The sequence below is a fragment of the Notothenia coriiceps genome, unplaced genomic scaffold (assembly GCF_000735185.1).
Source record: "Notothenia coriiceps isolate Sejong01 unplaced genomic scaffold, NC01 NC01_scaffold00005788, whole genome shotgun sequence".
NCBI classification, from domain to species: Eukaryota; Metazoa; Chordata; class Actinopteri; order Perciformes; family Nototheniidae; genus Notothenia; species Notothenia coriiceps.
Genome location: NW_011338489.1, coordinates 281,026 through 291,820, shown reverse-complemented (window position 1 = coordinate 291,820; position 10,795 = coordinate 281,026). Strand labels below are relative to the sequence as shown.

At 39.0% G+C, this 10,795-nt stretch overlaps 2 protein-coding genes across 2 annotated transcripts; both read left to right on the top strand.

Annotated features, from left to right (window-relative positions):
• Nucleotides 1–821: 821 nt before the first annotated feature.
• Nucleotides 822–2,341, top strand: rps20 (ribosomal protein S20). The gene is made up of 4 exons (XM_010768572.1): nucleotides 822–932; nucleotides 1,633–1,732; nucleotides 1,919–1,992; nucleotides 2,113–2,341. The coding sequence occupies exons 1-4, from the start codon at nucleotides 930–932 to the stop codon at nucleotides 2,293–2,295; spliced, it is 360 nt and encodes a 119-aa protein (XP_010766874.1). The 5' UTR covers nucleotides 822–929; the 3' UTR covers nucleotides 2,296–2,341.
• Nucleotides 2,342–3,642: 1,301 nt separating this feature from the next.
• On the top strand, nucleotides 3,643–9,427 carry LOC104943228 (kinesin-like protein KIF20A). The gene is made up of 18 exons (XM_010768571.1): nucleotides 3,643–3,918; nucleotides 4,012–4,107; nucleotides 4,547–4,666; nucleotides 4,752–4,890; nucleotides 4,985–5,169; nucleotides 5,290–5,332; nucleotides 5,576–5,752; nucleotides 5,881–5,992; nucleotides 6,069–6,131; nucleotides 6,264–6,410; nucleotides 6,497–6,662; nucleotides 6,746–6,925; nucleotides 7,360–7,499; nucleotides 8,055–8,220; nucleotides 8,356–8,476; nucleotides 8,658–8,698; nucleotides 8,777–8,896; nucleotides 9,044–9,427. The coding sequence occupies exons 1-18, from the start codon at nucleotides 3,817–3,819 to the stop codon at nucleotides 9,248–9,250; spliced, it is 2,325 nt and encodes a 774-aa protein (XP_010766873.1). The 5' UTR covers nucleotides 3,643–3,816; the 3' UTR covers nucleotides 9,251–9,427.
• Nucleotides 9,428–10,795: the final 1,368 nt, after the last annotated feature.

The window sequence follows — 10,795 nt, the reverse complement described above, 5'->3', positions numbered from 1 at the left end:
CTCTAAACGCCTGCTGCTTCCACTCCTCTCTCCACGGTTCCCCTCCTCGACTCCTCCGCTCGCATCTCCTGTGGGCGGGACTAAGACACGAGGATAGGAGTTGAGGAGGGGAGTCGAGGAGGGGAGTCGAGGAGGGGAAATTAGAGAATTGAGAAGCCTTCTATGAAATCAAGGAAAATGTTGACAGTCTCAAATACCTTAACATAAGGCCATTTAAAGACCAATGTTTGACCTGTCTCTTTATGCTCTTTGTTTCCAAATATATGTTAAATTAACCTAAATAACCTAGGCCGCATTCTATAAGATCATTACATTGTGCCACCATGTTCATCATCTTTAGCCTATTGATGATGCATGAGTTTTTTGGGAGGGTTTTCTCAAAACATACAAGAATCCTTTATCCTTTAGTTTACTTTTTGTTAAAGAAAACAATCTAAATTAAAACATCTTCAGATGGATCCACTGGACTGAAAGAGGATGAGAAATTGTTATCTGTTAAACAATTAAATCTGACTGTCAGAAAAATTTAGCCAAGCAGAGTAAGAAAGTACAATATTAACCCCTGAGATGTATTTGAGAAGAAAAATAAAGAAATATAAGGGAAATAATCAAGAAAACCTCATCAAATTGGTAATGAATAAAGCTATAATACTTCGGTAGGCCTATAGATTTTGTCAAAAAGATAAAAACAAAACAGTCACTGCCCCAAAAAAAAAACTACAACATTAAATCCACTGGATGCCACTGTTGAATATAGAGTTAACACTAACGAAGAAGTGTCTGACTTCCGGGTGAGCAGTACATAACCAGGAAACGGGCCTCTTCTCGTTCCTTTTTCTCAAGAGCTAAACCACGTTGGTAGCTTATTTTCCTGGCTCACCGCTGTTCGTCTGAATTTCTTCCGAATAAGTCGGTCAGGGATACTCAAAATGGTATGTGTTGTTTGAATATAACTATTCTCTTGTAAGCAAAGGGTCGTTGTAGTGAATTTGTGTTTCATTGCTTAACCTAAACGATTTTAATGAAGGCTACTTGCTAATGTTAGCTACAGCTTAAGCTACCCGAAGTAGATGTCCCGCCAGATATCATTCACTAACTGGACTGCGTAATAATAATCCTCGGTTTAACACAATTATAAACCTGTTGGTACATAAGAAATATTGTATATCTTAAATGAAGACACACACTATAATTCGGCTTACTTAAAATTGCTCCTGCATCCATTGCTTGCAGTTAAATCATGTTAGTGGAGTGCTCTCATTGTGTCATATAGTTGGAAAAAGAAAAAAAGCAGATGTCCCCTTTATTAACAAGTTGTGTGCATGCATCGACGGTGGAACTAGTCCATGGGTTATCTTAAACGACTGTTTGTAGTAAATACTTAGTAAACGTAATAGTTTAATATTAGGAATTCCACGTGCTAGTTCGTCGTGATGCATTTAGGTGCTTCACGTACATATCCAGCGTGTTTGAAATTTAACCATTTGAAGTTCTACCTTTGCTTATTCAATTTAAATCATCATATGCTATTAACTCATGGATTAAACCCTATATTAATGTTTCATATCATTTTAAAAGACCTTTAAACATAATGGTATTTCAAGACTAGTGTTTTCATTTTATTTTTTTCAGGCTTTCAAGGACACTGGCAAGGCACCTGTTGAGACTGAGGTTGCCATTCACCGCATCCGCATCACCCTCACCAGCCGCAATGTAAAATCTCTGGAGAAAGGTAAATAAACTCATAATACTTTGTGGAAATGCAACCTGTATGTGAGCGATGAAGACACACTTCCATCTGATAAACCATGACGATGTGATATACGCTATTCTGAGCCATTGCTTTAAAATATCATGAGGACATTTTTGTTTGCTCGTGTTTTTTAAGCGGTCTTTCTTTTTTTTCTTTTTTTATCAGTCTGCGCAGACTTGATCCGTGGGGCTAAGGAGAAGAGCCTGAAGGTGAAGGGACCAGTCCGCATGCCAACCAAGGTACTGATATACATAAACCTGAAATGTATTTATATTAATAAATGAAATATAGGCTCCCAGTAACTTCGATGTGGCAATTTGGATTCAAGCTAAAACTGTTCCCCCCCCCCCCTCTTCCAGACCCTCCGCATCACCACCAGGAAAACTCCCTGTGGTGAGGGTTCCAAAACCTGGGATCGCTTCCAGATGAGGATCCACAAGCGCCTGATTGATCTGCACAGTCCATCTGAAATCGTCAAGCAGATCACCTCCATCAGCATCGAACCTGGTGTAGAGGTTGAAGTAACCATCGCTGATGCATAAATGATGCAGCTGACTGAATAAAGAAATAAAAAACTGTATTTATTGACTGCTGTTACTTTCTGAAGCATATTCATATATTTAAAGCTCAAGTGCCCTTAAATGGCAGTTTGTGCGACAGGTATTTTGAAAATAATAAACTAGTAAACATAATGGGTTTTTTTTGTTTCACCTGACGGATGTACTTTAATTTAACTAACGGTGTTTACTACACTCAGGCAGCAGATTCTCCACACTTCCACAACTAATTCCTCGCTAATTCGGTAGTGTATTATACAGCTTTGTGCAGTTTTCAAAATGTAATCAATTGTTATTAGCTGACTGCCCACTTGAATGGGAATGAAGATGACCATTGCATATCAAAGCTGCGTTAGAGTTGAAATGCCAAAAATAAGTTCACCCCACATTATTTTGCCCATTTTTATAAAGTCATATCCCTTGCTTGTTTATAGCTCGGATCTGAAAGGTACAGACTATTTTTAGGAATAAAACCAAGTGATAGATACAGAATGACTAAATAGCAAAACATATTGCAACCAATAAGCTAATGGCCGTATTAGACCTAGTAAAATTATTGCAAGTAACAGTCATTTGTATGAAATAATCCTGCATATGTTGTATATGGCTGTGGACGAATGTTGTTTCTGCTTGGAAATCATATTTAACTATGGTATCCTTTTACAAAATGTCATTTTCAAAATAATGAAGCATCTGTTTTATAAATGTTACCAGTCTACATAAACAGTCTAGAAATATCTGCAAGGATATTGCTGTAACTTTTGGTAACAGAAAAACAGTCTTCTTATTTGGCCTATTAAAGGTTGTCTAGTATGCAAATCCACTTTTTCATGTCTTTACACATGAACATGTGTAAAGAGATTCTGAAAGTTTCAGGAAAAAAGATTTGCTCACTTTTTGTCCTGATCCATTTATATAAAAACCTGAAAATGAGCTGATCAGATTATGGCCACTTTATGTCATACGATTTTTGGGCTTGTGAAACCATTAGCGAATAACCAACCAAGGTAACACCTTATCACCTGAATCTCCACCTAGAGCACCATTTTGTTCTTTTTAACCAAATATCTCTCAGTGGGGAGTGGCTCCTTATTTTCATCTAAAATAACAGTATAATAGGAGACCGTTAAAGGAAAGTTAACACATATGACTTAAATTCCACCATTTTTCATCCCCTATAACTACGGGGATATTCAGAAACTCATCCTCAAATGATGATTTGGCATATACCTGTTGAACTTGAGCTTGAGTGGAGTCCTGGAAGCGGGTTGATCTCTATTAGGTGATTTGCTTGACTTCAGACCTGCTTTCAATTAAAACTGATTAGGCCTACAAGCTCCGCCTCCATCTGCCGACCTACATGTGGGTGAAATAAGTCATTTCAAAGGGCCCATTTTCCTGTCTATTGTCTTCCAAAGATACATTTGGCTAAATCTTCATTTGTGTAGAAAAGTGATCACTACTTTGTTCAGTACATTAGGCTTGTTAGAGCTGCTTTGTCTCAAAATGAGTACAGTTAATTTAACCAATGAAGACAATGACAATGACAGTGAATATATGCAAACTGGTGACATGGACATGACGTATATTTCAACTTCATCCCAGCAGGTAAGGTTTTTCCCTTTTTTGTTTTTACCTAACAGTGGTCCACTTCATATTTTCAGGTTTAATTTGTAGTGTGATTGTCTTCTTTGTTTGTAGACTGAGCTGCCAGGTGGAGCTGAGCAGCAGACCATGAGAGTTTACCTCAGAGTCAGGCCTTTCTCTAAAGAGGAACTCTCTGACAAGGAGGATCAGGTACAGCACGGTGCCAAGCAGTCCATGTAGTGTTAAATACAGTAGCTAAAAAGCAACATGATAAATATGACCAGAGGGTTTTTCAACCCAGGGAATCTACTTTGGGAGGGCACTTTTATATTTACTTTCAATAAAACGCAAGAGCCTCCTCCTCCGCATTATTTATATTTTATTTGGACACTGTCCCTAACTGCAATATACATCCCCTGTACCTCTAACTACATTTTAATCCATGTAATTGAAATAAAAGGCTAACTTCAAACATAAGCTGTGATTATAAATATCCATGACCATTGTGTTTTAAAAAAATAACATATTGGTCCTATGATCTGAATATCTTATTTGGGAAATTAAGCTCAGTTATAGAAAGTTAAAAGTTGTCAAAATGCACCTTTTTTTATGAACTACTGTGCATAATTTAGCTTTATTCCCCATTCAGGACTGTGTAGGGATTGAAAACAGCCAGACTGTGACACTGAATGCACCAAAGGGTTCTGCCAACATGAAGAGCAGTGAAAAGGGCATTGGCATGTCGCTGCACAAATTCTCCTTCTCACAGGTCTGCAGCATTTTAAATTGTATAAACATTTACCTATCTGCACTCTCATTCATATCCAACCGACTGTTTTACTGCTGGCTTTTAGATTTTTGGGCCAGAAATGATGCAGTCTGAGATATTTGAGGCCACAGTCAAAAGCCAGATGTCTGATTTCTTGGATGGGAAGAATGCACTGCTATTCAGTTATGGTGTAACCAATGCTGGGAAAACCTACACAATCCAAGGTAAAGATGGAAACACACCAACAATGCAATGCACATGTATCAGTTTCACATGTCCTATGAAGTCCTATGCCAGTTTGAACATAATATGTTTTAGGAACTCCAAAACAGCCGGGAATACTCCCTCGGGTGCTGGATGCCACCTTTCAGTACATAGGAGGCCATCTGTATGATGGGATGGACCTGAAGCCCTACCTCAGGAATGATGCCCAATATCTGGACCCTGACCAAGTCAAGCAGGAGAAGAGTGCTAAAGCGGCCATTTTTGCTTCAGTCAAAGAAGTGAGAGAATTATATCCGACCTGAGATGCTTTCTCAGCCTTTGCTGAAAATATTCCTCAGAATTGAAAATGAATTAAACCAGAAATGCTTTAACATGTATATCTATTTTCTCCCATCTAGGAGTGTGAACCTCTTAGATCGAGCGGTTTAGAGTCCTGCTCTGGTGAGTGACGACTGTCCCGCATCCTCTTCTTTATCCTACAATTAAACTGGTAGCCCTTTTTTAATTCTACACACTAAACATTAATTGTCTGGCAATTTATAAACCGTTTAAGATTTAAGTTGTCCCACTGTAGACTCTGGTGAGTGTAGTCACAAGTGGAACAAATAAGGTCAGAACAATGCTACCGGTTCTTTCTCAGAAGTTTTAGTTATGTCTTCTGCTCTCTTGTTCTTCTCTTTTTAGCGTTGACAAGCAACCCAACAGAAGCAGACAGCAGCCAGTTTGCATTATGGGTAGCATTCTTTGAAATCTACAATGAGTGTGTGTATGATCTGCTTCAAGCTTCCCTGTGCTCCAAGTCTAAGAAACGGTCTTCTCTTCGAGTGTGCGACGATGGTGCTGGAAATTGTTATGTCAAAGGTTTGTGAACAACTTAATCAAGTGTTCTTAAATTGGCAGATTATATATCTGTAAATATATATCAGAAGTTGTTTTTGTGTAACTTATGATGGCATTGAACAACAATGTGTGTTTTTAAATGATTTCAGATCTCAGGTGGATAAACGTCCTCACCCTGGCTGAAGCTTCCAAAGTACTACAGTTTGGAAACAAAAACAGAAGTGCCGCAGCCACAAAGTTGAACCAGTCATCCAGCAGAAGGCAATCTTTCCATTTCATCACATTTTTACTCTGCATCATTATCTGTCTTCATAACTTACACCAGCTTTCCTTACAGCCACAGCATATTTACCATAAAGTTACTGAAGATCGATGACAGTACAGTTACACGGATCTCAGAGTAAGTAACGTCATTAACATTCAGACGCTGCTTTTGCGTTGTTTGTATTGGCATCCTGAATTACCACTCTGATAGCTCCATCACCATGGGGTGAGCTACAGAAAATAAACTAATTGATTTCTTGTCCTTCAGGTTTTCTCTGTGTGACCTGGCTGGCTCTGAAAGATGTAACAAAACCAAGACATTTGGCGAGAGGCTGAAGGAGGCAGGGAACATCAACAACTCCCTGCTTATTCTGGGGAAGTGCCTCACTGCTCTACGCAACAATCAGACTGAGGGGTACAGTTGCTTAAGTGAAGAAAGTCAGCCTTGACCTTTTACAATTTAGACATTTGTTTAAGTTTTCTTTCTCCTGTGTTCATCAGAATGAAGAACAGCTACATCCCTTTCAGAGAGAGTAAGCTAACCAAGCTCTTCCAGGCCGTGTTCTGCGGCAAAGGAAGAGCGTCCATGATCGTGAACATTAACCAGTGTGCTTCCACCTACGATGAGACTCTCCATGTTATGAAATTCTCTGCTGTTGCCAAACAGGTCTGGGTACATAATGATGTGAGAGGGAGTGGTACAATGAGCTGAATTCACTTCAGTCCTAATCCTACCTTTGCTCTCTGTAGGTGGTGCAGGTGATCCCAGACAAGACTCTGAAATCTCTTGCACCTTGTTTGGTTGGCCGTGATGGCAAGCCCCTGGTGAAGAATGGGGTGATGGACACCCAGGCCCTGGAGAGCTTCCTGTCTGAGGAGGAGCTGCTGGACGAGGAAGACGAGGCAAACATGTCTTTGGCGACGGAGAATGTACAATAGCTTCTCCATATCACATTCAAAAACTGTTTCCTAAATGTATCGGAGATCTGGTATGTCAGGCATTCTTTGATTATGTCTCTAGTATAAGTCAGTCCCATGCCATTTACATCATAGGACAAACCCTAACTGTTATCTATAACATTTGTAAGGGTCAGTCTAGCACTTCACTGAAACATCTCAACTATGTCGTTAATAACGAAAGTCTTCTGTAGACATTCATGGTCCCCAGAGGATGATCCTACTGACTTAAGTGATCCCCTGACCTTTCTTATAAAGTCTCACCATGAAATTGATGCTTGTGGTTTTAGTTTAGTACTAGTTTGCAAGCTAGCACAAAACACTATAAAGGACCAATATAAATACAGCAGTCTTGGAATGTTTAACCTTCACTATCTCAAGTAACTGTTTCACTTTGAATCTTCTAGGAGCTTGCAAATATGATTGAGAGCCTGCGAACAAAACTACTAGCAGAGCGAAAAAGAAACCTTGTTCAGGAAATGGAGATCCGAAATGAAATGGGGGATGCTATGTTACAGCAGCTCATGGAGAGTGAGGAACTCCGCAGGTATGTTATTTTTCATTTGCAAGAGAAGGCTAGTTATTCAGCTGCTGCTGATAGTGCCCAAGACCAGGCTCAAAACCCAAGAGGACTGAGCCTTCGCAGCAGCTGGCCCTAGGCTCTGGAACACTCTGCCCCTGCATGTGAGGTCGGCCCAGACCCTAGGGGTTTTTAAATCCTCACTGAAGACTCACTTCTTCTCTCTGGCCTTCTAGTCTAGACTCCTGACATTTGGCTGTGTTTTTGTTTTTATATTTGCTGTTGTAAATTATTGTCTTCTGTTGCTATTGTAGTAAAGTGTTTTTATTACATGTACAGCACTTTGGCTCGACCAAAAATCGTTTTTAAATGTGCTCTATAAAACCTGATTTGATTCAGTTCTGGTATTGCATCAATACTACAGATTTCATTTTTTGTAATTGTTTCGGCATTTGTTCTAAATGCATAACCCTCTCATATATGCAACTAAGGTCCTTGGCAGGAACAACTTCCCTTAGTGAACCTTTGTCAAAGTAAAAATGAAACTAAACTTATTAATCAAGGTTTGCTTGGAATGTGTAGTCGACAGATAGAAGAGCTGAAGGAGAGCTTTGAAGAAAAGCTGGAGAACACTTTTGAGATTTACAAGGATGCTATCAGAGAGCATGCCTACCAGAGTGCGATGAACAATCTGGAAGATGACTACGTACCTTTTGATGAGTTTATTGCTGAACAGGATAAAGTAGAGGTATGTAATGCAATCATGCACTGCTCAAATTTCGATATTCAGGCATTGAAATGTTTGTCAAATTGGCTATGTATGGTATATCCCCCTTTTGGGTTGTCAATAAAACTTCAAATTTCTGTCTTACTTCCTGTGAAGACCCTGAAGCGCAAAGTTTCTGAGTTGGAGGGTTTAACGTCCAGTATCGGAGGATTGTGTGCAGTTCCAACAGTGGACCAGTCGTGCCAGACTCATCCATATAAATCAACAGAAGCAGCAGGTTGGTATATTATTCATAAAGATGTCTCGGCACTGTCCTTTCTTAGGAAATGCCCTCTGGTATGAATATTGGTTGTATGCTCTTCTGTCCATCTTCTTTCATTTAACTTTTGTTTTAAGGGATATAAATGTCACACTTTATTTTCCCACATGGGATGATCGATGCAAACATCTCTACAAAGAAAAAATTGCCATTGACAGCATTTGTGAGGATAAACAACAGGTAACAAGAATACAATAATTCTGCGTCCCAATTAAATGTTGGCTTGGTTGTGATCATTTTCACTTTATTTTTGGTCAGTTGATCATTTGCCTGGAGAAAAGACTGAAGGATATCAATGTAAGACTTCAGAACACCAGAGATGGCTACCTGGAGAAATCGTCTGAATTAGATGATTTACAGAGAAAGTCCAAGGATCAGGTGAGGTGATAAGAAAATACAACGTATGGCAAATTGTACTTGTAATGCATTTTAAGAATAATACATTTGAGCAGTGACCAGATCCAACAACCTGAATGGAAATGATTGCTGGATATAATTTGGATTTTTTTTAATTAATTTTTTTAGACTGAATCAATGGAGGAAATCCTATGGCAGAACGTTCAAAATGATCGGGAGATCGCCTCACTGAAATCAGAACTGGCGAAGCTTTCCCAGAATTCCCCTATGCTGCTCAGACCCAAAAGAGGCCTGCTCGCCAACATCAGGGACGCTGTGACTTCTCCACGAAAGACTTCAACTACCCGAACGCCAAGAAAAACTGCACACCCCTAAAAAGCCCAGTATCTGGATACAGATTTTATCATTTGGGTTTTAAAAAACTATACATGGACAGCTTTAGGGTACCTGGAAAGGAAACTGCAAGCATAACATTATTTTTTTCAGATTGTGTGTTTCTTATGTAATTATGTGTTTTTAGTTTTCAATAAAAATGTAATTGCTAAGAATGAAGTCCTTTGTATTATCATTTACAATATATTTTCCGCTCATAATATGGACAACTTAACTTCTCAGCACCATTTGAATATACTCCTGCATGGCCACAAGCTGTGCTTTTTGACATAGAAATCATGTTACACTAAAGAAATGTCACGCCAGGGAATTTATGCTTTTATCAATTTGTTCAAAATGAGGCCATCCATTATCTACAGCCTGAGGGGGAAATGAACCACAAAAGGTTGCGAAGGGACAAAGAAACCATGTAGGCCTATACTATGTTCAATTTCTTAAGTGCATCACTATTTAATTTGCCTATTGGTCTATCTTTACACTTTGTCAGTAAGATACCTTCATTCTTAACCAATAGGAGTAACACTTCCTCCATTAGGGTAAATCTTTTATATACCATGTGGACCTTTTTATAAGTGAGTGACTGAGTTGTAAGCAGTGTTATGTGCTTGAGGTAACTGAGCGTAGCCGCCCCTCAGTTAGTGAGAGTGGCATTGTGGTAGAGACAGCTGCTCTTCTTTCTCTCTTGTCTCAGTGGTATTTAATGAGATTAGCTCTTCGTCTTGACCTGCGTCAGTGCAAGGGGGTCAATCACAGGCTTAGCATCTTGCTTAAGAGTCGCATCACTATATTACTTTTTATTTTTTCTACTTTTCTGGCTTCTTTTTTGGGACACTTTTTAGCATCCGAAATATGTTTTGTCTTCCGTAATTGCAACTTGTCATGGGAGTGGAGTTTTGTTGTGCATGATGCAGATTTGGGATTTTATCTCAACCCTCAGCCATTGAATGAAGCATCATCCAGGGGAAGAAGAGGTGCAGGGGCAGCCGGAGAAATAGAGGGCAACTTGGAATAAAATCTGGCCAGAGTCTGAGACTCTTGACAAGTCATCCTCATGCCACTTATAAATAACAAAGTAGGTGATGATGGCACAGTTGGCAAAGACAAGGCTTTGGTTGATGGAAAGGCTCTGGTGGATTCTTTAATAAAGGTAAACATCTCCAAATTTCAACTGTTTTTTCATTTCAGCTTTGACTGTTGACATAAGACAAAAAGAATGTTGTAATTACGTTCTGCTTTAAAAAATGTAATTGTTAAGGTAAAAAAAGACACATGGAATATGTGTACACATTATTCATCCACTGTTCGTTATAAGCAATTATTTGTTACGTCTTACTTTACAAAATAATTATTATTTCAACTGAGTTGACAATTTAAATGTTTTCGCCAGCAGTTACTCACTCTTTATAATGGTCTTTTTTTGTACTTGTGTTAGACTGAATATACCCTGCACAAGACATCTAAGAATCTTCTTGTCACCCTATGGCTAAAAAAGCACTCTCCATGAAAAGGATTTCTTGGTCCACTGAA

Bases quoted from the DNA above. Each gene is read 5' to 3' on its own strand.
- rps20 (XM_010768572.1), top strand. The intron at 1,733-1,918 runs GTAAATAAACTC...TTTTTTTATCAG, and splicing joins TGTAAAATCTCTGGAGAAAG to TCTGCGCAGACTTGATCCGT. The intron at 1,993-2,112 runs GTACTGATATAC...CCCCTCTTCCAG, and splicing joins CAGTCCGCATGCCAACCAAG to ACCCTCCGCATCACCACCAG.
- LOC104943228 (XM_010768571.1), top strand. From the start codon at position 3,817: ATGAGTACAGTTAATTTAACCAATGAAGACAATGACAATGACAGTGAA. The intron at 6,663-6,745 runs GTCTGGGTACAT...TGCTCTCTGTAG, and splicing joins TCTCTGCTGTTGCCAAACAG to GTGGTGCAGGTGATCCCAGA. The intron at 8,221-8,355 runs GTATGTAATGCA...CTTCCTGTGAAG, and splicing joins CTGAACAGGATAAAGTAGAG to ACCCTGAAGCGCAAAGTTTC.